Below are 24,843 nucleotides of genomic sequence, written 5' to 3'. Positions count from 1 at the left end.
CCTGGGCCGGCTTTGTCCAAGCCAGCCACAACCACAGGGGACCGTGGGTGGGCGGCTTCATCTGGGCCGCAGCCACAGGTGCCCAGGACCACAGGGTGTGCCACTTGTCCCTCTCCCGGGCTGCAGGCGGAGGCACAGCCACTGGCACCTGGGATCGCGGGGCGGGTGGCTTGTCCCTCTCCTGGGCTGCAGCCTGGCTGGTCCCCATTCCTCTCTCCCCAATGTTGAGTGTCTGAGCCTTTATGGCATGACGACCTGAGGGTGTGATGACTATTTGCATATTAGCTCTTTATTATATAGGATAAGTCATTAGGCAGCTACAATGAAGTGAGGAACAGCCCTGAGAGAGTCCAATGGCGATGAGAGGCTACATGACCTCGACTTTGGTATGTGGGGTAGAGTTGGTTCAAGAAAAGCTATTTGCCAGAAATTATATCTAAATAGAGAGCAGAAAGATGACAATTATTAGCTGTTGACCTCAGAAAAATTACCATCTCTCTGTACTTTAGTTTCTTATCTCTAAAATGGGAATAATAGTAACAGTCCAGACTAACCTGCTTTTCTAGGAGATTGTGATGATCAGATAAACAACAGATTTTTATGGTAAGTTGCATTTTTATTTGTTGAATCCTAAAGTGCTCTATCTTTGTCAGGAATGACAAATTGTAAATAATTGTTATCAGATACCGTTATTGCCAATCCTAGAGTCTCGTTTTTTTCTTTCTACTTCTATAGACTTGGCTCCCCTGAGAATAATAGGGGTAGAGAACCATATGGAAGATTTGGGTAGAGATTTATATTGCTACAGTTTCTTCACAGCTAGTCTACCCAGGCCCTCAGGGTTGGGGAGAGTGTGGCAAAAGGTGATCCATGTGAATGTGCCAGATGGGATGGGCTTCGCTGGGAGCTCACCTTGTTAGATCGGAAAAGCTATGCCAAGAGGCGTATCCCCACTGTCCTGGGAACCTCACTAATGTTACGATTGTCTAATCTCACCAGAGGTAAAATGGCCCAATTTGCCCAGAACAGGGCTGTGTGAAACTGGCATGACTTTGTGAGATACCAAGGAGATTTCAGCTCTTGTCCTGCTTATCCACCTAATGGTGGAGAAGGTGGGGGAGGGGGTGGAACAGGAGCCAAGTGATTCTAAATACCAGAATCTCCAGGTTTATTGACATTTAACTGAGTATAATGAGTGCATTTTGCCCAAGGTCCACTCTCCTCTTTTGACTTTGTTAGAAATCTGGTTAAATTTCATGGCATTTTTCATGTCCTCTCTGGTGGTCTGGAAACACCATAAATATTTACTAAATTTGAAGTCAGCATGAAAAATAGAAACAGCACTGTCTCTACTATTTAGGCAAGTCTCCTTTTCCTTTCTGTGTCTCCATTCTATCTGCAAAACGAAGGTGGAGGATAAAACGTACCCCTCAAGTACCTTCTACTATCAGCATTCTACATGTCTACAATGTTTGCCCCTCTTTTTCCCACCTACATTTTCAAATCATAAGAAGTTCTGGCCACTTTCTTTTGTTAGACTTTTATTGAAAATGTAACTGCCTCCAAAGGCCAGATCCTGTAGCCTGGGCTGCCATTTAAATCGCTCTGACCAGAGAATCCTTGTTTAAAATTACATTTTGTTAATCCATCATACGGGTGTGGAACTTGCTATTTTTAATACATGCTCTGCACAGTCCAGTTATTCATGGCTGAGAGTTTGCCACAGAACTTTAGAGCTGTATTTAAAAACAAATAGTTCCAGAGAAGCCAGAAGAAGGCTTCTTTCACAGGCTAATAAAATTCGGGATTGGAAAGTAGAGGGGCGGTTCTACCTCTAAGTGGGACAGCAGTTTGGAAAGGCAGCGCATTTCTTGGTCTGTCTGATGTTGCAGGAGCAAGTTTAATGCTCATTTAGATAGTAGACTCCATTGACCTTTCCTGAGTCATCTGTCAAAACTCTAGAAATGTGCACTTTTATTGCAAGACCCAGATACTCTTTAATATCTTCTAATAATTATGCTCTCTCTCGCTTCACTTTTCCATTACCTTTCCTTCTCTTAGGCCATATAACATGCAGGTCCTCCGAGTGTAGGTCCTCCTACACCAATTCATATCTTCCCTTGTATGTATTTTGGGTGCTGGGTTAGGTGCTGAGGGTGGAGTGCAATACCTTGTCAGTGAAGACGTTTGGTTTGGTTTGCCGTGAGCAATTAAACAAAGGACTGTCACAGGGGAAAAAAGGCATGAAAACAGAAGCACTTAATTAAACTCAAGCAGAGAAGTCTATATTTATAACAACTCATAAGTTATTGTTGGGAGACTATAGATAGCTTACATTGATATATTTAATTGTAGCAAATGTCACCTAAGGCTGGCTTCCTGGACTTTGAGAGATGGTATTAGTTTGTTCATTCATTTACTCAAGTATATTAATTAAGGTCATATGATAGGCCAGAAACTCTATTAAGTGCAGTGTTTACAAAGGACAAGTGACACAACACTTGCCCTGGAAGAGCTCATAGTCTAAGGGTCCAGAGGTTAAAAAGTCTCCCAAGAGACCAATTCAGGAAATTATGGTTCCTGTCTTACTTATTTTGCTTATTTAACAAGGGATATTTATACCATCTTACCAGAGTTCTATAAGAGCATATAACATGTATTTAGTTAACTATTCAGTATACTCTAAATATACAGGTTCCTGTAAGGTCAGTGATTCATAGAATTTTGATCTGGCTGATGGAGAATAGGACAGACAATGAAGAAAAACAGAGACTTACTCATTCAAAACATTCAAGACCTAGGACTAAGGCACAATCAGAACAATTCCTGCTAACTACCTATTTTCTCTCTATGAATATAAGTAGAAACAGGGAGGAGCAATGCCTCATTCATGCTTTTGGAAATTAACAAAAAGTGTTTTGACCTTTTTACCTGAATTATTTCAGTTGTATTATGTAGGTTGGGGGTTGTTGCTTACATAGATGAACTAGGATCCTTTTAATTCATGGAAAGATTGTGCCTCAGCCAGTTTTCTCACAGATGTATTGATCATGACAGAAGCATTGACAGATGGTAATGGATCAATTTTTGTTGAGGTTCCAACCACTTGTATAGCTTATATCCCTGCCCAAGTAATGGTAACACCCTCTCAGATGAAGAGCTATGGCAAGTGCAGCAGACCTGCAAAAGCCAGAGGATTTTAGAAAGCTTCCTCATTAGTTCACTAGCATTTATCTGGGCACGTATCCCCCCTCTTTAATAGAGTGGGTGAGAAAGCTTGTTTCAAAGAGAAGGATACCAAAAGTAAAATAAATTAACTTGTTATGCCTAAGTTCTTCATTCATTTGATTAAACAAACATCAATTTAGCCCTGGTGCAGGGCTAAATGCTGTGGGAAAAAAGTTTATAACAACAACTAGGGGCCCAGTGCACAAATTTGTGCACCTTGAAAGGAACTGTGGGCCGAGAGGCTGTGGTGGGCACATGGGTGGGTCTTGGCCCATCCTCCACACCCCCACCCGCCCCTCCCACCGCGGCCCCCAGTCCCCTGTCCCCTGTCTGCCAGCAGCCCTGGTCCTGCTGCCTCCTCTTTCACCCGCTGATGGTGTGGAGGATTGGGGCAGGCGCCATCAGCGGGTGTGAGCGGCAGCTGCTACCCAGATCGCCCCTCAGGAGCAGGGGGAGGTGGAGAAGCCCTCAGGGGTGGTCAGGGCTGGCAGCTGGCAGTGGGTACGAGCGGGGCCAGTGCCAGCAGCAGGTGTGAGCACCCGGCAGGACTGCGGCACACGGGAGCAAAGAATTTTCAGTAACCACCAGAGGCTCTTCCCGATGACAGAGACCGGCGCCCTGCATTGGTATGGTGCCCCCCCCCCCCCCCCCCCCGCTCATCTGCTCCACCATCCCGCCACAGCCGATACCCGCCATGTTCCATGCTCTGCCACCTGCTGCCGACACCTGCCATGTTCTGTGCGCACCCCCTGGTGGTCAGCGCACATCATAGCGACTGGTTGTTATGCAGTTTGCATATTAGGGTTTTATATATATAGATAGTAGCAGTTAACATTTAAGTATTTATTGTGTCAGGCATTGCACTAAGTATTTTACCCACTTTATCTCATGTAATCCTTAAAACATCTATGAGACAAGAATTATTATTATCTCAATTTTATAGAGAAGGCAAGCAGAAAACTGGACTAATTTCTTGGTCTAACAAAACAGTTTGTGTTCTTGGCCATGGGAACCCAGGTAAGAAAATAAGCAAGGTACTATCTAAGTCAGGGACTGTGGTAGAGAACAGATGGATATTGGAGAATTACCTTTGTTTCTAAGAACCAATAAGCCTCCTAAGCGTTTGAGTAAAAAACATCAGAAACACTAAAAACACTTCTGAGATCCTATTCCATCCAAAGGACAGACTTAGATGGAACCTGCCTTGTCAAATAAGTATAACTTATTTGCAAAAACTATGTCCTTTGGCTTATCACTGTGCACCAGATTCTGGCACTCTGCCTGGCAAATAAATAGTGGGTGCTCAAATTGTATTTGTTGAACGAGAGAAAATTTCACCTAATCATTCAAGATACATTGGCATCTGGAGCAATTCATCCTGTTTCCCCTCCTCCGCACCCACACATTCATTTCCCTAGGTTTATATTGGAGCAGGTTGAATCTTATTAATTTATTATATGTTAAGTTGAATAAGCTGTTATCCAGGAAAGTTAATTACCTAGGCAGGGCAAAGGTAAAGGATACTTTAGTGACTAATTAAGGTGTCTATACAGGGGTGGCGTGGGCATTCTCATTTTTGAGGCGCTTAAGTCTATCTTACTTGGCAACCTATTCAGAAAAGGGCAGAAGACTGGTTTCATAATCCTTAAGTCAGGTTCCTTCTCCATCTAAAGACATTGGGGTTCTTGAGATGGAAACTCTCCCCTAGAGATGTACTCTCCCAGGACACAGCCCTTAAAATCAGATTGAGGAAGACTCCCTTCTCCTAGATTGCTCTTGGCAAGCCCAGCCAGCTCCCCCAAGGGCGTGGAGGTAGAGAATGAATACATCCACACCTCGAACGTCTGCCTGATCACAGATTGGCAAGTGGCATAGGCGCGCAGACCTCTGTCATTTATTTTTCTTTCCACTGGGTGCGCTGTCCCTTTAAATGGGGACGCTGGTGCTGGCTCCCTAACACGCGAGCCGGCAGCTTGTTGATTTCAGAGCTGGTGAATTTCACATTGTTTCCACTTCACTTTCCTCGCCCCGAGGGAGGCTCGGTTGGCGCTCGGGCCGCGGTCGCCGCTGCCAGCGAGGACCAGGGGAGGGCAAGGACCTGCAGGACCAGGGCCGGCGTGGGGCGCAGGAGAGGGTGTCGGGGCCACACGCGCACTCGCGCTGCAGTCCAGCTCCTTCCGAAGCCGGGACGCCCGGAGCGCACGGAGCCGGGACCGCCCGCCTAGGCGCCCGCCCTCCAGCCCGCCCACGGTCCCGGCCGCAGCCAGGGAGCCGGCAAGGGGAGGAGGCCCAGGGGGCGGGGTGGGGGGCGGGGGTGGGTGCCGCTGCCGCCGCGGAGCTGCTGCTCGGCGCGTTTTGCATGAAGATGGCGGCTCCCACCGCCAGCAAGGCAGCCTCCCTGGGCTGCAACAACAAGCCGACGTTCCCGGAGCTGGATTTCAGGTCCGGCGCTCGGGTGGAGGAATTGAACAAACTCATCCAAGAATTCACGAAGCACGACCAGCGGGAATACGACGACCAGAGAGCGCTGGAGATCCACACAGCCAAGGATTTCATCTTTTCCATGCTGGGTAAGGAGGCAAAAGGGGGAGGTGTGGATGCGTGCGATGGCAAGCGGGGTAGAGCACCCTTTCCCCCTTCTCGCGCTCTCTTTCCTCCTTGGTTTCCTGCCCAGAGCCGGGCGCCTGGGCTGTGACCCATCTCCGTTCCGCCTCTCCTCCTCTTTCTCCGCTGCCAGCAGAGCTGCCTTATCTCCTCACCTTACTCTACTTTGCACCGGGTGCCTTTCCCCCCGCCAGTTCACGGGCTCTTTTGTTAATTTCTCACCGGCTAGGACTGATGGGCAGGTGACGTGTTCATGGAGAAAGGTATCACTGGTGGGGGAAGCCCCTGGAAGCTGCGCGGTTCAGGTTGAGACGCGGCGGCGCCTTTCAATGAAGGGATGTGACTCCGGAGGTTCGGACCCGCGCCGAGCCTCGGGTCAGCTCCCGAGCTTGGGACGTGGGCTTAGCTTGGGGCATGGGGGTAGCTTGGGGGCTCTGGCTCGGCGCGCGAGCGACAAGTTGCTCCTCTGGTCCTGCGGCGGGGCGCTGTCATGCCAAGCCCTGGGCAGCCAAACTTGTTGGGTGTTCCCTAGTAACCCGCCGAAGTAGGCTGGGCGCCCGGAGTTGTGGCAACTTGGATTTGCAAAGCCGACTGCCCTTTGAATCGGTCGGAAGCATTTCCGGTGCTTCCCTAGGGTTCTGGCGGAGCTAGGAATGGCTAATTCCCTCCCCGAGGGAGCGCCAGCCCCTCCTCTTTTGTGTGCTGTCAGTGAGCTGGCCCGGAGAGGTGCCCTGAGATTCGAACCCGGGAGACGTGGGGGGGAAGCGGGACGGGTGGGGGTTAGAGATACACCGCCCGCTGCTACCCCTTAACCAGGCACCTACGGGTCCTTAAACTGATTGTTGAATGGTGAGTGGAAGCAAATAATAGAGCCTGGCCTGGGAGACGGACCCCCTCCTCAGGTGTCCCGTCGTTGGGATTCTTGGAACTGATCTTCAGTAGGAGTGTCCGCTGCCGGGAGCCTCCCTCGTAGCCTGTAACCTGCGGCTCCACCAGCGCCGCCCCGGCCCGCACGCAGTGTGTGGCCTGGCGGGTGACGTCCCGCCGAACTGGGATCCCAAGTGTGGCGCTGCTCTAACGCGTGTCTCTCTCTGTGCTCTCTACACACACATCCTCAGCCAATTTCCCAGGCAGTGGAACATTTGATTGAAGAGGGAGACGGAGCTTTTGCCTTTCTCCTGCCATCTCCTTGCGTTTCTGCCGGCTGTCTGTTGCTGGTTCTGTCCTGGGGTACCGTTTTCCTTCTCGGTTTTCTTCCTCCCCACTGCCCCAGTGGGGGGTAATACACATTGAACGTGTGGACTCCAATAGTAGGGATGCGTTCAGAAGTTGGATAGAGCACGTTAAAACTTGGGGCTGCATTTTACCTTTTGGTCCCCACTCCCCACGTGTATCATACATGGTGTGTGGGGTTGAAAAGCTCTCTGTTGACATATTCAACCATTCGGCTTTTTAGATGAATTGAATATGTTTTTATTTCTTAAAACCACACTCCTACATGTGGGAGTGAGCTTCCAGAGGAGAGCTTACAAAGCTACCGGATCTGAAAACCAGCACAGTGATTGTCAGGAGGGTGGGGACACAGGGAGTGGGTTCAGAGCAGTTATTTAAGTTGCTTAATGATGGTCTTCCTCTTCGACATAAATAATGCACGTCTGCCACTGTGTTGTTACAGCCCCTGCAGCAGTTCTGATGTCTCCTGCCCTAGGTCGTTCACTAGAAAGAGATGCTGGATCACCAGCAGTCAGGATAGTCTTGAAACAGAAAATGGGAGAACGTGGGGAGGGGTAAGTTTAAATGCCTAGCCCCGTGGTCGGCAAACTGCGGCTCGCGAGCCACATGCGGCTCTTTGGCCCCTTGAGTTTGGCTCTTCCACAAAATACCACGGCCTGGGCGAGTCTATTTTGAAGAAGTGGCGTTAGAAGAAGTGTAAGTTTAAAAAATGTGGCTCTCAAAAGAAATTTCAATCGTTGTACTGCTGATATTGGGCTCTGTTGACTAATGAGTTTGCCGACCACTGGCCCCCTAGCACATTGGGAACCTCTGTGTTAACCCCACAGCTGATACACTGATTTAGCAAAGCCTTTACCCAGGGATGTCTAATTCCCGGGTGCTTAATGGCATGCGTGGCATTGTGTTAACAGGTGAACTAAATTACCTTCTATTCCTTTTTTACCCACTTGACCTTGCAAAAGGCTTCTTTCTTGTTCCCTAGGGATTTGATAGTTCCACCTGCAGGAGACAAAAATCAGGAGAGTGTGTCATATAAGCCTTTTGCCCCTCTGGACACTGGAAGGCAGATGGCCAAATGAGCTTGCCTGTGTGTGGTGCTGCATTCATTTGTGAGTTCCTTGCTTTCCCTTAATGAGGTGCTGGCTGCTCTAGACCACTGAAGGTTTGGAGACAGCAAGGGTCCCTGTGTGGATTTACTATGTCTAAAGCGGATTTTCGCTTGGCTGCAAAACCAAAATCTCTTTTTGTGCACTTTGTTTCACTTGCCACTGCCTTGAGTCTTTCATGAATATGCGAATGAGGTGTCTTAATGACCCTCAGCTTGTTAAGGTGCCACTGGGTGGCACCAGGCCTTTTTTTTTTCTTGGAGATTTTTTTTTTGGGGGGAGGGGTGAGTCCTCTTGGCTTTGTTCTGCCTTTGAGCTGTACCTGAGGATTGTCAGCAGCTTAAAGACTTTCTCCCCTCACACGGAATGAAATGGCAGAGCAAGCCTCTTTAAATGAGCTGTGGATGAGCTTTCTCAGCTTTTCGGCAGTTGCAGTCACTCTTGAGACACGCCTATGTATGATGGTTAGCCCCGACTACAGCCCCCCAGCTTCCCAAACCTTCCAAACCTTTTTTTTCCTTTCTAGTTTGGAGACAACTATATGCAGAAGAGCAAAGTGGTGGTAGACATTTGTCATAATCAGCAACCTTTCAGCAGCAGCAAACTCCACTGCCCTGTCCAAGCTGGGCTGTGCATCGACTGTGGAGTTGATCCGAACCTGCTGGTGGTCGCTGTGTTCTCCGTGGCCTGTCCTGACAGTGTCCGTTTGTGGAGAGATTCTGATTCTTTGGGGGGCAGGTGTTATCTGGAATCAGCTAGACTCCTTCTTTCTCTACACCTTGGTCTTTGAGGAGCGTGATTGCTATTATTGTCTGGTTAATATTTGAGAGCCCAGATTGTGCGAGAGGCTGGCCGTGCATAATACACACCATTTATCAAAATTCAGGGAAATTGCCAGAGTTCATTAATGTTTTAATAATATTTAGTATTTGCATAATGTCTCTGCCAGCTCCTTTGTTATCTTCATCCTCTGGCGAGACTGGTTGGAGACTGGTTGTGTCCCCATTGAACAGATGCAGAACAGGGAGTATGCAGAAGTTAGAGAAGCCATGAGGGAGACAAGCGGTCACTTGGATTGCCTACACTCTGAATGAATGGTCAGTACCATGGCATGGTTGTTAGAGTAGCTATAAATGACTGCTTGCCTTCTCGATGCCAGAAACTTCACACAACCTTAGGAGTAATGTTGAAATTTACTGGGGTTAAGAATCACCCAGGGCCCTATGGCTAATAAATGGTAGAGACGGTGCTAAAACATATATCAGCCTGACTGTGACATGTTCCTCTCTTACTTGAGACTATTCATAATAGATGCATTCAGACCAGAGGAAGGTCTTTGTTTAAAAATCATTACTGCCTCTTCTTTCGGATTTTGTTCCCGATTTCAGCTGTAAATTTTAGGATGATCCACGCAGCATCGAAGGTGATTTCTAAAGCCATCTGACTTGAAGTATTTTATTCAACAATAAAATTACTTGTTTGAATTTCTGGTTAGGAAAATGATGGCCATTACAATAAAATATTAAAATCTGTGCCAATTCCACTTTGCCTCTTGCTGGCTGAGCAGTCTTAGTTCTTTCACCTACTAAACATGGATAACAATACATCATTTCAGAATTATGTGTGAATGTGAAGTTACTTTGTAAACTGAAAAGGAATGTATACATGATTTAAATGTTTATTTCAAGAAATGGGCATTATTAGGAAATCTAGTGAGCTTAATCTAGAATTATAACTGCAGTTTGCTATCAGAAAAACTATGGAGTACGAGTAGAGGCAGCCTAGGAGAATATAAGCCCTGGCTGTAGAGGGCATGACTAATTCTAACATGCATTGCCACTTGTTAAGCTCATACTGTGTGCCCACCGTTGTGCTAGTAGCTACTTTGCATAAATCCATTAGTTCATATAATTACTTCCAACAGCTTTGTAAGGATAACAATTATCATGCCTGTTTTGGAGGTGAAACAGGTGAATGAAATATTATCTCCTTTTTTAAGATGAGACGCTGCGGTTCAAAGAGGTCTACTTCTTATGCCAAGATCATACAGAGTTTGAATTTGAACCCAAATTCTCATGTTCCTTCCACTGTAGTAGTAGTCAGTCTCCATGGCTTTTGGTTCAGACAACTAAAAAAGCCCCATTCCTTGGGGGAATGAGGTACTCAGTAGCTTACTTCGTCTATAGGAGCAGGGAAGGTGTCTCTTTGTCTACCTAGTTCTTTCCCTCTCTTACTTTCATGCATTTAACCAATATTTACCGAATGTTATACTGCCTACAAGCAGTATACAGGGTCCTGAGGACAAAATACTGAGCCAAAACGTTGAGAAATTGATATGGGTCTTTGGAGACCCTTCTCTCTTTTCTGGCCATCAACTCGAGGAAAATAGTTTTTCTGGCTCTTGTCTTTTTTCAGGCCCATAAATACCACATGCCCACTTCTGAGTTCCAAACTTACGGTGTTGTACTTGGAGCGCTGCCAGACCTACCATCTATTTAGACACCTTTTGTATTTTCAGAGTAGGGCATTTTGAAGCCCCGTCTTTCCAGTGTTTGAATGCGACTTTTCTCTTAATTCATTCAGCAATATTTATTTATTGAGGGAATTTATTTCGAATCATTGCTTTAGGGGCCTCCAAGTCTTGACAAGTTCCTTAGAGTTCAAATCGCTAATGTGCTGTGTTTGTATAATGGACAAGATCATCTGTGAAGTCTGTTCCCTCTCTGACAACAATATGTATCTAGGGCAGGGAGGTGCCTCAGAACATTTATTTTTGCTGCTAGTTTGGGTTGCTTTCAATTCCCCTCCATAGCTCTGGGCAGTTGCTGTTCTTTGTCCTTGACAGAAGAGTCTAGAATTGTTGATGACCCCGGTCTTCCCTTGATGTCCTTGTTGTGTCACCCATTGGATAATGCATTGCTCTAGATTAGACTGGGACCCTTTTGTATTCACAGAAATGTGAAATTCTCTCTTGTCAAACTGAGAACTCATTATTGAATGTTAGCTCTTTAGACCAGCGGTCACCAACCTGTCAGCGACCGCTGCTCCAAAGGTTTCCTTAAACCGGTTGTCGCCAACCTTTTGGACCTCATGAACCACCAGTGATCCGCAGACCACCGGTTGGCGACCGCTGCTTTAGACCAAGCATGTCAAACTCACGGCCCACGGGTTGCATGCCTCATTTATTTGGCCCGTTAGCCTTTGAGTTTGACATGCTTGCTTTAGACTCTCCTGGAGCTTTTTAACAATTCGGGATCTCTGGTCCCACATCAGATCCATTGAATCAGAATCCCTAGCGATTCCCAAACTGGCTGGTCAGCGCTCTGACACCCTGTCTGTGCTAGGCCTGATGTTGTGCATTGCCCATTCAGTAGAGCTGCTCCTAGCACAATGAGCATGATCCCAGTTGACTTTTGAGAATCAGGCTGCTGAGCCTAATGAGCAGATATGTGTGCTGGCTCCTGGAACTGGAGTTCTTGTACCTGGGACAGAGGTGGGTGGGGAGGCATAGAGATTGAGATAATTGGAGTATACTCTGTATCAGAGGTTGTAATAGGTGTTTACATCACTGTATTATTTAATTATCGCCATGATGCTTAGAAGTAAAGAATTACATGGAACCATAGGAATGAAAAAATTCAGGAGTTTCCTAAGTTAACTGCAAGTAATGGCACAGCTGAGACAGGCTAATGGAAACCCTTGCTTTTAACAATGACACTAGTATTCTTGCTCTCAGGAGTGGCAGGAGACCTGGATTCTAGCCCCAACTTTCCCAATTACTTGCTGTGTGACTTTGGGCAAGTCACTTAACAAACTCTGGGCCTCAATTTCCGAATATGTAAGTTGGGGCTAATAATTACAGTCATGTGTCACTTAACAACGGCATCTGTTCTGAGAAATGCATCATGGTTGGGTGATTTCGTCTTCATGTGAACATCATAGACTATACTTACAAGAAATCTAGATGGTATAGCCTACTACACACCTAGGCTATATGGAATAGCCTGTGGCTTCTAGGCTATAAATCTGTATAGTATATTATTGTATTAAATACTGTAGGCAATTGTAGTGCTATAGTACTTATGTATCTAGATATACCTAAACATAGAAGAGGTACAGTAAAATACAATATAAAATATGGTCCTCCTGAATAGGGCCCTTACCATGAATGGAGCTTACAAGACAGGATGTTGCTCGGAGTGAGTCAGTGAGTGAGTGGTAAGTGAATGTGAAGGCCAAGGACATTACTATACACTACTGTAGGCTTTATCAACACCCTACACCAGCATGACTGCAAACACATGAGTAATGAAAATGCATTGCACTAACATGTAAGGACAGCTATGATGTCACTGGGTGGTATAGGAATTTTTCAGCTCCATTATAACTTATGGGACCACCATTGACTTAAACGTTCTTATGTAGCGCATGCCGACCTATCTCATGCATGCAGGTACATTAAATTCTGAATCTGAAAACTTTTGTGCAGTACAACAAAGGACATTTCTAAGGTCTAGTCCCAGGCTCTGTTTTGTACTGTGTGGTGTGTGTTACCCTGAATAAAGTCTCCTAACCTCTTTTTGGGCCTCTTTTTGCCCATTTTTCAATTATAGAAAGTACAAAAATGAAAGTAAAATCACTTCCAAATTTTAATTACGTTAATATTTGATGTACACTTTTCTAGACATCTGTGTTTATAAACACCCTTACACCCACTCATTCTTATGTGCATAAGGTTTTACATAACATATTCATATTGGATGTGTGCTTTTTTGGTCAATTTATGACTATGCTGTCATCCACAACACTTTTAAAAAAGAAGCTATAACTTGAAACCTACGGAAAGATGTTTTCCTAGCTTCTCTCATTCCTCTTTTATTCCAAAAGAAGACATTGTTCTGGAACTTAGAGCACATTCTGTGATTTAATAATTGAGGATTGTGAATCTTTGTATTGGTGACATCTGAAGGTTTTACTGGCTTTTCAATGTCATCTTTCCTATCTGTGTTTTTACATGCTCTGCATGGTCACAAAACCCATATTTTTCACTTTCTTCCTTTGCTTAGGCTGTTTTCTCTATCAGGATTTCTTAACCTGGATCCATGGAAACAAGAGCATAAACTCTGTGAACTTGAATGGGAAAACACTGCATCTTTATTTTTTATGAACCTCTAGCTGAAATATAGCATTTCCTTCCATTATAAAAGTAGGTAACAAACCATCGAAGTATCTATGTTTTTTTGCTTTTGCTGCTTACAGAAACACAATACTTTCACATTAAAGCTGTTACTATGATTTGATATCTCAAATGATTTATTGCTGCTTTGAAATTATGGTGGTTATTACACTTGCTATTGGATTTTATTTACTGCATTCATAAAGAATCACATGGTACTCTCACAAATTTATTTTTTAAATGCATTTTGTGTTTCACTTCTATTTTTTTTGAAGTCCTGTGTAATTTTATCACATTCATTTAAATACACTTATTTTATGCAGGGGTTCATTGGCTTTTCCAGTCTGTCAAGACCCGTCACAGAGGCAGTTAAGTCTCAGCTTCCAAAGATGGCCTACTGACACCTTATCTCTGCTTTGTTTTTTTCCTCCCAGTTCAAATGCCACTTGACTTATAAGATTTCCTCTATCTCTCTGAGTGGAAACTAATTTACCTTTCCTCTGTTTTCCTAATGCCTGGACCCCATTTATATCTTGTAGCACATTCTTTCCCATGGCCTAGGTTAAAGAATCCCTGGCTCATTGATCTTTGCGGCACCCATTGGGGTCACGTACACAGTAGGTGCTCACAGAGTGTTAAGTGACTTGATTCACTTTAAAAAAGAGCCCTTCTGTGTGAAGCTTATTTCAGGCTCTGTTTAAGGAATGAGCACTCTCTGACATTGTCTCTTTATGATTTTCCCTTTCTGTTAAGCCATGCTGTCTCATCTGTGCTGGGGTCAAGAGAATCTTAATCTGATCTTATGTAGTAGTGCAGTTTTTTTCTGCATTCCAAGAATAATGCCCTTAAACTTACCGTAGGGCAATTTAAGAAATGTCCCAAGTGATTACTGTAGTTTGTTGACTGAGAGCAGTAACTAGTAACTTGGGGCAATGTCCCCTTCTTGTAGACCCTGACTTTTCTACCATGCGCATATGGGGTACTTGTGGATCTCCTACATGCCTATATGTGAGGCCTTACAGAGACCGTGTAAGTCATCTTTCCCATGGAGGTGTTCCATGTGCTTACCAGTCCACTTGCAAGTGTTCAGTTGCCTACTCTGGAATCCAAATTGTAATGATACTTCATTATTATAAACTACTATTACTTGACCTCAATAACTCACCTTTGTTCAGTGCTTTACAATTACAATACATATTCACATCTGGTATGGCATGGTATCATTCTTTGGACAGGCCTTTGAGAAAGGTTGTATATGAATTATGAACCCACATTTCGGATGGGATTAGTTCTGAGACTGAGAGGTGATGTGACTTAGTTGGAGATTGTAGAGCAAATTATAGAATTGGACTCCACCAGATCTGAGTGTCTTCTGCTGCAGCACACTGCCTGCCAAGAGCTTGTAGGCTTTTTTATCCTCAGCATCTTTCATGGGTTGCTGGGGTGTGTCTGTATTCTCAGACAAGGCCATGGGAGCAGCTTTCATTCCTCTCTGGGTTTTTCTACCTGCCCCCTGAGCCGCTGGTATATAGCCCTTGAGACTGATGGATGGTGGAATGGGTAAGTACATGCCCTATAGGTATGCATTCTCCACATCTGATTGTTAGGCCCTGCCCAACTGGTTCTTAGAGTCCCTGTCAGTTTCACAGTGGACTTGGGTAAGCATTTGCCAGCTGAGTCATTTCTTTAAAGACAGTCTATAATTATGCTATTATGTGAGGCCCTCTCTTCAGGAAACAGCTATCTGTTTTTTGTCCACTTAAGTGCCTTAAAATGAATTCCCTCTATACAAGATAAAGAGATAGATAACTAGGGCCAGTGCTGCTATGAATAAAGGTGGCATGGGCAGTTGTTGCTCAATTTGTTTATTTTTCATATTTTTTTTCCTCGATACAAGAAGCCATGATTACTATTCGTGAAATGAGTTAAATCAGTAGTGAGAGTTGGTGTAAGTCTTGTTTAGATTTTTGTTTCTTCTAACAATTATTTGAATATCTACACTATGCATAGAATGGCGTTAAGCACTCACTCTTTAATTCACATATTCATTCAACATGTTGCAGTGTCTGTCATGTACTAGTGCAACCCCTGTGCTACAGTTACAAGATCAGTGTGCAGAGTGGTGAATAAGAAAAGCAAAGTCACTATATCTATAGGACTTCTATTCTCTGGGGGAATTCAACAAGGTTTAAGCACGAATAAATAGGGATGTGTGCTATGAAAAAACAAAGCACGGAGTGTTATGATGGAGGATATCTAGGTAGGAGGGAATGAAGACTGGTAGAGAAGACCTCTTTAAAGAGACATTGAAATGGAAGGCTAAGAAGGACCTGGCCATCTGAAGACTAGATATGGAAGGGTATTCCAGGTGGACAGGGCACCGTGTGCAAAGGTGCTGAGGTGGGCTTCTAGCTCTCAAGGCTGCTTGAATAATAGCAAGGCTGATTTGGCCTTACACGGAGGAATGGTCGATGTTCAGATTAGGCCCAAGGTGGAAGGCATGGGCTGCGTGCCTTGGAATGTAGTGACCTTGCAGGTGAAGGTTTTCTAGGTGGGGCCACCCTTTGGCTTGGCTTTTGTTCAGGGCTTTCAGGGGTTGCTGGGGAGGGAAGCAGAGTAGGAAGGTTGGGTTACAGGTCCTCAGAAGGCCCTTTGTAGTCATGAGATTCTCTGATTTCACCTGATTGTCCCAGGCTAGAAACAGTGAGTGCTATCTTAGGTGATTTATGGGTCAAACAGCAGTTTTCATGGGACAATAATAAGCCTTTTATCTAGTTTTCTACGGTTTACAAAATACTTTTATATGAATAATCTAATTTTGACTTCTCTCAACAACCATATGAAGTAGATATTATTATTTTATCTATTCTAACATAGAGAAAAACTGATGGTTTCCAGAGAAGTTAAGGTCACAAAAGGGTTGAGGTAGGATCAAATTCAAGTCCTTCAATGGTTACCCCAAATTCTCTGTGTTATGCTAATTCTAAGACCCTTCTCCCCTTCCCACCTACTCTGTGCCTGGATGTGGAAGAAGGAGGATTTCTGGTCTAGAGAGGGGCAGGGAAGATCTGTAGGAAGAACCACGCCAATAGATTACAAGTCTGCACGTGTCTGTTGTTGGTATTCAACTTGTAAGCACTTTTCTAGGCTGCTTCAAGATCACCCTTTTAGCAGCCGCAGCTGTTCTTCTAGCAGCTGCTTGTGTGGATTGTGATTAATAAAGGAGACGCAACAGTTTGTTCTTTTAACTGTGCCCTTGGTGTGTGCAGCCTGTTGTCACACAGGCTATGGTTCTGATTTGGAATAAACAATCCTACTGGCATCAATGCCCGAGGGGCTCGTAGTCTGTTGTGAGAAGGCGTGGTTCATCCAGATAGGAGCTGGCGAGCCAAAGGCCCACCAGGGACTGGACAGTTAAGGAAAACGAGAGTGGTGGACAGCCCCTACTGGTTATTGGGTTCAGAGTCAAGGACACCTAGGAGTGGGGGGGAGGCGGGGGGGGTGGTGCGCTGGGGAATGAGATTACCTTTTACGTCTTTTTTTCTAAAAGGGGTCGCTGCTCTCAGTCCCTGCCAGCTGTTGCTTCACTGCAGTGGCGTTAAGACAGGTTGCCAGCCCCACTCCTGGAGTTTCTGATTGAACAGGTCTGGGATCCAAGAGTTTGTATTTCTACTGAGTCTCCAGGTGATGAGCTGCTCCTGGTCTGGAGCCCACACTTTCAGAGCCATTGCTTAAAGGGGCCAGGACTGATAGAACTTGGGATGTTTTAAGAAACCCGATTAATCTGGATATTTATGGAAAAGCTCCAGATTTTTAAATACTTAGAGTAAAATCAAATCCTAGAGGAACACAATGTGGTATAAAACTACAGGTTAAACAGAACACTGTGGCTGTCAGTATTTCACCTCTGATCTGAATACTTTTAGGGCAACCTTGTACTGTCCGCTCTGGAAACCGAGGCCCAGAGAGGAGCTGTGGTTCGGTCCATACTAGTAAGCATACAGCTAGTTTAGGGCAGAATCATAACTGGAACCTAGGTTACCTGTCTGTCTTACAAGTGTGTTTGAGCATGCGCACTGGTGTTAGTCCTAGCATACTGCCTCCCAAATAATTCCCTTTGAATAGAAAACTATGTAACTTTGAAAATAAAAGCCACACTAGGCACAGTTCTTACTCGTACTACACTATACTTTATGTATATCAACTGAATTAATCCTAACACCAACCCTATGAGGATGGGTTATTCTTCCTATTCTTACTTACTGATGAGACTTCCGAAACACAGAGAAGTTAAGTAATTGGCCCAAGGCCACAGAGCTACTGGTAGAGTGAGTATTTGAACCCAGGAAGTCTAGGTTCAGGCAGAAAACAGCAAATAACTACGAACCTTACTTTTTATCATTTAAAACAAATCCTTTTCCCCTGCAAAATGGAAGTCATTGATAGGACTGCAACACTTTTAATCCTGCTAAGAAATTTGGAAATTACTTGGGCAGAGTTCCTCCCCGCTCCATTTTACAGAAGTGGAAACTGAGGCCCAGAAAGGAAAGGGGATTTGAGCATCCTGAACATTGATCTTGCTTTTGGGCCGGTGGAGATGAGGTAAATGTCCAGCACGCAACTGCTTCCTGAGAAAGCTGCTTATACGTGAGACCATCCCCTCTGAAGAGTTTGCTCCCCAGGGAGGGTCCGCCTGGGTTTGAAAGGGGGGCAGTGCCTCTGAGCGGACTGTACTTCAAGGTAAGGAACATGCCCCCTGCTCCAGAGCCGCCTGTGTAGTTTGAAGTTCTCTGAAGTGCTGTAAGACAAAGCATGCTAAATAAACAACCCATGGGCACAGCGTATTTCTGGTCCGTGGTGTTTGCTTTTGTCTTGATTGTTCCTCGTCTCTCCGTTTGGTTCCTTTCTGTGAAGTGTGTGCTTTCCTCACACCTGCGCTGTTTCCACAGCTTTGAGGAACGTGATGAGTATTTTCATCTCTGAAAATATGGAAGCGTGGACTGAGGACCCCGGGGCCAACCTGCGGTTGGAAGGAGCTGAAGCTCAGAGGGCTAGAGAGCTTCTGGGACCTGATGGAGAGCCAGCACTACCTTCCCTCCCTGCTGCCTGTGGGAGAGCTCTCAGCCTGAGCAGGAGTTAGAGCTGTAATAGGATTCAAAGCATTATAGAGGAGCTAAGCCATTGGGGATCTTCCTGAGATCAGTCCAGCCACCCAGGATTTCACTGGTGGGGAAATTTAACCCCTCAGTGGACGGTGACTTGCTGGAGGTCAGGCTGATGGTGGTAAGGATGACTTTGATCTTGGGAAACTCTTCCCCACTGTTTGCCAGGTATTGTTCCAATTGTGTTAGAATCATTAACTCATTTAATCTTCAAACAGTCCTGTGATGAGGGGGTTGTTACCATCCCTGCTTTAGAGATAAGGAAACTAGAGAGTAAGTCACTTGCTCAGGCTGGTGATAGAGGCTGCATTGAAACCTAGGCAGTCCAACTCCATCCCTTCTTGCACCTTTCCAAAACGGGATGGGGCAGATGATTTTTCCTGAGCAGGATGCAAGGGTGATTTCTTTCCTGGGTTCTTGTCCCGATGGATTCAAAGAACGAAGCCACGGACAAAAGGTGGTATATGAAAAGGTGAATATTTATTGGAAACAAGTGCGGACTCCCACGTAAGGAGGGGGTCCCAAAGAGGGTGACCCACTAAGCTCCTTTTTCCTAAGGTTTATTAAGGCTGCAGTTCTTTGTTTCTTGATGCTGCCTACCAGTTGGTAGAATATCAGCTTCAAAGCTCAGACCCCACGTGGTGCCCCCTTCTTCTTCTCCCCCTCCAGTGGTAGAATTCTCTATCTCCTGTGAAAGTATGTTTTCCTCTTTCTCCCATTTGTCAGCATTTCTCTATCTTCTGTGAACTTTTGTTTCCTCTTTCTCCCCACACCCTGTGGCTTTTCCCTATCTTCTGTGAATGGTGTCTTCCTTCCCCCTTATCCCTGGCACCTTTTGTTCTCTGGGAATGTATGCCTTTTGGCAGCTCCAAGCCCCCAGCCAACTATGCCCCCCTCCTCCATGGACCCCCCCTAATTCCTAAAACTCCCTAAACCTGCCTGTTTTACCCCTAAAAACTCCTTTCAGTGAGTACCATTACAATGCCAGGCTCTGTGTTGGTTGCAGGCATATAAACATGAGGTGGTGCTAAACCTTGAGGGGGAGTTTGGAAGTGTGGGAATAGTGGGCAGGGTAGAAAAGATGGTGGTTTTACTGTCCTGGAAACCAGGTGCTAACATGAACCTTATGACTCCTGGTCCTGAGTCTTTCCATTCCATCATTTGGCCTCAGCCGCCCTCAGAGAAAATATTCTCTGGATGATTGTGCTTTATGTTTATTGAAAGTCCTTTGTGTGGAATCATATCTTAGACACATCTCTTCATTTTGAAAGTAAGGAGGTGTGTCCTAGCTGCCTGATTGATTTAAGGCTATATAAAGGTCAGTTGGGCCCTTGATGCTAAGTAAATTAGGGCAGTCTTAAGACACACAGGCTCTCTCCTCCACTCCTCCCCACCCCCAGGTGGGTTTCAGTCCAGATTTAGAATGTTTAATTAGAACATAGCTAATGTAGTCTACCATTGTGGGGAGAATGGGGATCAGATCTTCTTTCAGTGAAAGGCAGAGGCGAAAATGTACTCTTGAGAAAGTTACTTTGAAATCAAAACTTATAAATTGAATTGGGGCTTATGTGAACCAAGGGATCTGCTTCTTTAGTGCTGTAAGTGCCTACTTTTGAAAAGTGAATATTTGTTAAATAACCCTGTCCAGTTGCCCTACTTTTAAAAAAATATATATTTTTTATTGATTTCAGAGAGGAAGGAAGAGGGAGAGAGGGATAGAAACATCAATGATGAGAGAGAATAATCGATGGGCTGCCTCCTGCATGCCCCCACACTGGAGATCCAGCCCGCAACCCTAGCATGTTCTCTGACCGGGAATGGAACGATGACCTCCCGGTTCATAGGTCGACTCTCAACCACTGAACATCAGTTGCCCTGCTTTTTAATGGCAGACACTGGTACTTTGACTTGTGTTAAAGCATTGAAGCACGTCGGCATCATGCTATGAAATCTGTTGCTGGGATGAAATAACTTCTTGAGATCTTAGTGCTGCTCATGATTCAGAGGCTTGGAATTGGAATGCTCAGAGAGAAGCCTCATTTCCAACCTACTGACTTATGGTTTTCTTGCAATAAAATATCAGTGGGAATGGAAACATCCGGAATTGGCAAACCCATCTGAATAATGTAGAAAATCAAGGGAGGGAATTTTAAAAATATATATATATACAGTATATTTTTTATTGATTTCAGAGAGAGAGGGCGAGGGAGAGAGGGATAGAAACATCAGTGATGAGAGAATCATTGATCAGCTGCCTCCTGCATGCCCCCTACTGGGGATTGAGCCTCCAGGCATGTGCCCTTGACCGGAATCGAACCTGGGACCTTTCAGTCTGCAGGCTGAAGCTCTATCCACTGAGCCAAACCGGCTAAGGCAAGGGAGGGAATTTTATAATCTCTGGTTCTTGAGGAACAGGATTGGTGGGAAATGATTTTACTAAGTATTTTTGTGTAATTCAAAACCAACCAACCCCTGTTCCTATTTCCTGAATCCCATTCTCTCTCTGCTCAGACACCCCTATTAAGGATTACTCCTGCCCCTTCACCTGCCATTTTTCCTTCATTACTGATTTCTTCCTAAACATTCACATACACATTCTCCATACATTCCTTCAACAAAGACCTTGAAGAACCTCCTTGCAACAAGTCCTCTGCCAGGCAGTAGCAGCACAATGGGGTGCAAACCTTCATCTTGTTTATGCAAATCTTAGAAGGAGATAGACAATGAAAAAAAAAAAAAGTACAAATTGTTGCCTGGCTGGTGTAGCTCAGTAGTTGAGTGTCAACCCATGCATGAACCGGGAGGTCACAGTTCGATTCCTAGTCAGGGCATATGGCCAGGTTGTGGGCTCGATCCCCAGTGGCGGGGGGGCAGGGGGTGGGGGGCATGCAGGAGGCAGCAGATCGATGACTCTCTCATCATCGATGTTTCTATCTCTTTTTCCCTCTCTCTTCCTTTCTCTGAAATCAATAAAAACATATCTTTTTTTTTTTTAAAGTATAGATTATGATCAATGCCTTGAAGGAAAAAACAAAACAAAACAGAACACGGTGCTGGGTTTCTTATTCCTTCTCCAAATTGACACTGTTGACCATTCTCTTCTGAACTCTCCTCCCCTGGCTTCCATGGCAACATACTCGTCCTACTTTTCTTCTCTTCCTCAGTCTCCATGAAAAGGACTGACCTGTATTCTTTTGTCTAGCCCTTGATGACTGCTTCTGTCTCTTCTCTCCTTATGCTTTCTCCAATCTACCCTTTTATAGCAGCGTTTCTGCTGTTGCTCCCCAAACCTGTGTCCGTCTGGACCTCTCGACTACCTCTGTGACAGTTCCGCTCGGATGTCCCACAGGTGCCCCAAATCAAGTGTCCAAAGGGAATCTGTGCTTCAAACGTGCTCCTCCTTAGCAGCCACACCACCATTCACAGAGTGCCCAAGACAGGAGCTTTGCAGTCATGCAGCTCTCCCCACCTTCCTATCCCAGTGCTGAAGAGGAACTGAGGTTTGTCAATTCTGCCTCTTGAGACTCTGTTTTCTTCTCTCCATTCCCACTGTCACCATCCAGGCCAGGCCACTGCCATCTAGTTCCTGGATTACTGCAATAATCTTCTCATTGGGTTTTCTGCTTCCAATCTTGCATCTGTTCAACCCATTCTCCATGCTTAGTCATCTTTGAAATATGCTTAAACCCTCTGGGGCAGCCCATCCTTCTTCGCATGAAGTTTAAACTCCTTAGCCTATTTTGCTAGGCCTTCAAAGACCCAGCAATTCCTGCTCACTCTCTCCTGCCACTGTTCAGTTTTACCATGTTTCTTGCATACCTTCTATGAGATAGGTGCCATATGAGGTATTGGCATTGCCTAAACATTCTGAACACGATTACAAGGCCTCAGTGCTCTGACTCCTGTGGCCTCTTCAACCTCAACTCAAACCTCACAGTCCCTCACTCTCTTGGTTTCAGCCACACTGGCCTTTCAGTTCGTTGGAAATACCACATCCCCTCCCACTGAGGCCTTTTGCTGGAATGTCCCATCTCTCCTACCACAGTCCACACACTTTACTAACTTCTACTTACTCACAGGATCTCAGCTCAGTCAGATCAATATTTCTTAGAGGCCTTTCAGGCTGGCACAGAACAGGCCAGTTTTTCCCAAATGGGCATCTTGGCTTCACAGGTTTCTTAGTTGCACTGATCAGTTCTGAATTTGTCATTATTTGTGACTGATGTCTAACATGTCCCATTCCCATAAAAAAATCAATTATAGTCTATCATGTATCTGTTGTTGTTGTTTTACTTGCCTGAAATGTGATTATTGAATAAATATTTGGGAGGGGCTCAATGAATATGGCTGATATTGTTGGTTATTTTGCTTTTGTTCTTGAACTTAACAGTTAGGTGGTGTATAGTTTATGATGATGGCCATGTGTGTACTGTTTTAAGTTTATACATTAGTGTGTTCAGGGGGCTTCTTTTCCTTTCCTAGTTTCCCACTTCTGCATCATTTAATCAAGGAATTATAAAAATGTGGACTTTAGAAGTTGTCTAGTCCAACCCTTTCCAACCTTTTCTAAACATAAGGAACTCAAATGATAGTGTTTATATTTTTACTGTCAGTTCAGTGGGAAAAAAAATGAGTAGTTATACAAAGCTACTATGAATTTAGTTAATCATGTAAGTGACTTTGAATTTTTTCATAATAGCACCTACATATATTTGAAAAATAGTAGTCTGCACTCACGAGAGACAATGCATGGTGGGCATATGGACTTATAGCATCAATAACTCCATGCCCCTGGGATCTCTGTCAGGGACCAGCCTTCGATTTGGGTCTTTGCTACATCTACATTAGATTAACTAGTAGAACTGGTTACCATGAGCTCCATTTCTTCTGTACATGCATTTGATTTGACCAGCATGGTGTTTTTAAAAATTTAGAGCAAACATTTCAAAAAGTTGGGAGATTTTTCACAACACCAGATTTCCAGCTTAAAATGTTAGCAGAACTAGGCCTTACTTCCTGTATGGCCCAAATCACCTGGTCTTGAACAGCAGCTGCCTCCTTTACAAATGCCACACTTTCTTAAGTTTGTCACAGTCCTCACTTAGCTCTGTTTGTTACACAGCAAGTTGCTGGTATGAAAGGTAACAGGCAACTTAACGACTTCACCCCTGAGTGGGTGAGACCTGTCCATCTCTCAGAGGCTTGTGAGTAGAAACCTGGGTCCTTGTATTCTTGCTGTTACTGACCAGCGTGGGGACCTTGGACAAGCTATGTAACTTCTCTGAGCCTTAGTTTTGTCATCTGTCACCAACTTGTAATAAATACCTTCTGGCTCCCAGAGAGGTGTTTGATCTGTTGAGGGAAAATTATATAGAATGGAACATGCTTGCTATTAACTATCCCATCTTCTCTTTCCTTATCTTGTCTGTTTCTCATGGAGGGGATTTATTATTTTTTGTTGCACCCTGATGTTCCTTTAAGAAATACCAGAGGAGAGCTATTGGTTCTCCCTCACTTTCTCTTCCCACCATTTGTTATTCATTATCTGGAGGCAGCTCTGCTCCCTTCATCCCATGTCCTCTGTTCCTGTGGGGGTCCCACAGCCATATGCAAGCTCCTGCAATGATACCCAAGACCACCCCCACAGTTGAATTCTGAATATCAAAGACTTGTAGCTGCAATATTGCCTGTTGAGATACTCAGTAGTTAGCCAACTGTGGTGTTGCAAAAGTCCATGAAATGCTAACAGGACACCAGGCCAGCGTTCTGTAGGCAAAATATTTGGTTCTGCGTAAATTTATTGTTTGAGAGGAACAATACCAGTGCTTTTGTCCTTCTGAAGAGGGAAGGGAGGCCAGGCATCAATGCCATAAATAGGAAATACACAGGCGTGTCTGTCTCAGAGGTGACGGAAGCAGGGTGGGGCAGTGGGAAGAAGGAATGTGGACTTTGGAATCAGGCAGATCTTAGCCTGTGAGGGGATAGCTGTGGATAAGCTGTCCTTTCTGAGTCTGTTTTGTCTTTAATAAAACAGGGATAAAACATATCAGGGAGCTTCATGGTGAAGGTGGCAGTTCTGGAAAAGCTACTGGGGATGCGACCGGTGCGAAATTAAAATCCCATTTGTGATTAAAAAAAAAATAGATGTGTTTCATCTTTTAATTTTATACTCTGCTTTAGTTTTTAAAGATTTTGATGAGAATGCCAACTTCATGGAATTGTTTTAAGGATTAAATTAGTGGGTGTGTAGTATATTAAATGAGCAACATAGTACATGAAACTGCCCTCTCCCATGTTTTTCTGAAATTCTTTTTTTTTTAACCTCCTTGAAATA

The 24,843-nt window shown here is 44.8% G+C and overlaps 1 protein-coding gene across 2 annotated transcripts in view; it reads left to right on the top strand.

The window, feature by feature from the left end:
* Window positions 1–5,168: 5,168 nt before the first annotated feature.
* Window positions 5,169–24,843, top strand: part of MB21D2 (Mab-21 domain containing 2) — a 112,901-nt gene continuing 93,226 nt past the window's right edge. Inside the window, exon 1 of one of the 2 annotated variants that reach the window (XM_008151608.3) lies at window positions 5,169–5,798. In XM_008151608.3, the coding sequence (XP_008149830.1) occupies window positions 5,588–5,798 (211 nt within the window). In that variant the 5' untranslated portion in view covers window positions 5,169–5,587. The remainder of the gene's footprint in view (window positions 5,799–24,843) is intronic. The other variant, XM_054713832.1, reaches the window with a different exon arrangement.

The sequence above is a fragment of the Eptesicus fuscus genome, chromosome 3 (genome assembly GCF_027574615.1).
Source record: "Eptesicus fuscus isolate TK198812 chromosome 3, DD_ASM_mEF_20220401, whole genome shotgun sequence".
In the NCBI taxonomy this organism is placed as follows: Eukaryota; Metazoa; Chordata; class Mammalia; order Chiroptera; family Vespertilionidae; genus Eptesicus; species Eptesicus fuscus.
This window is presented reverse-complemented; position numbering and strand designations above follow the sequence as displayed.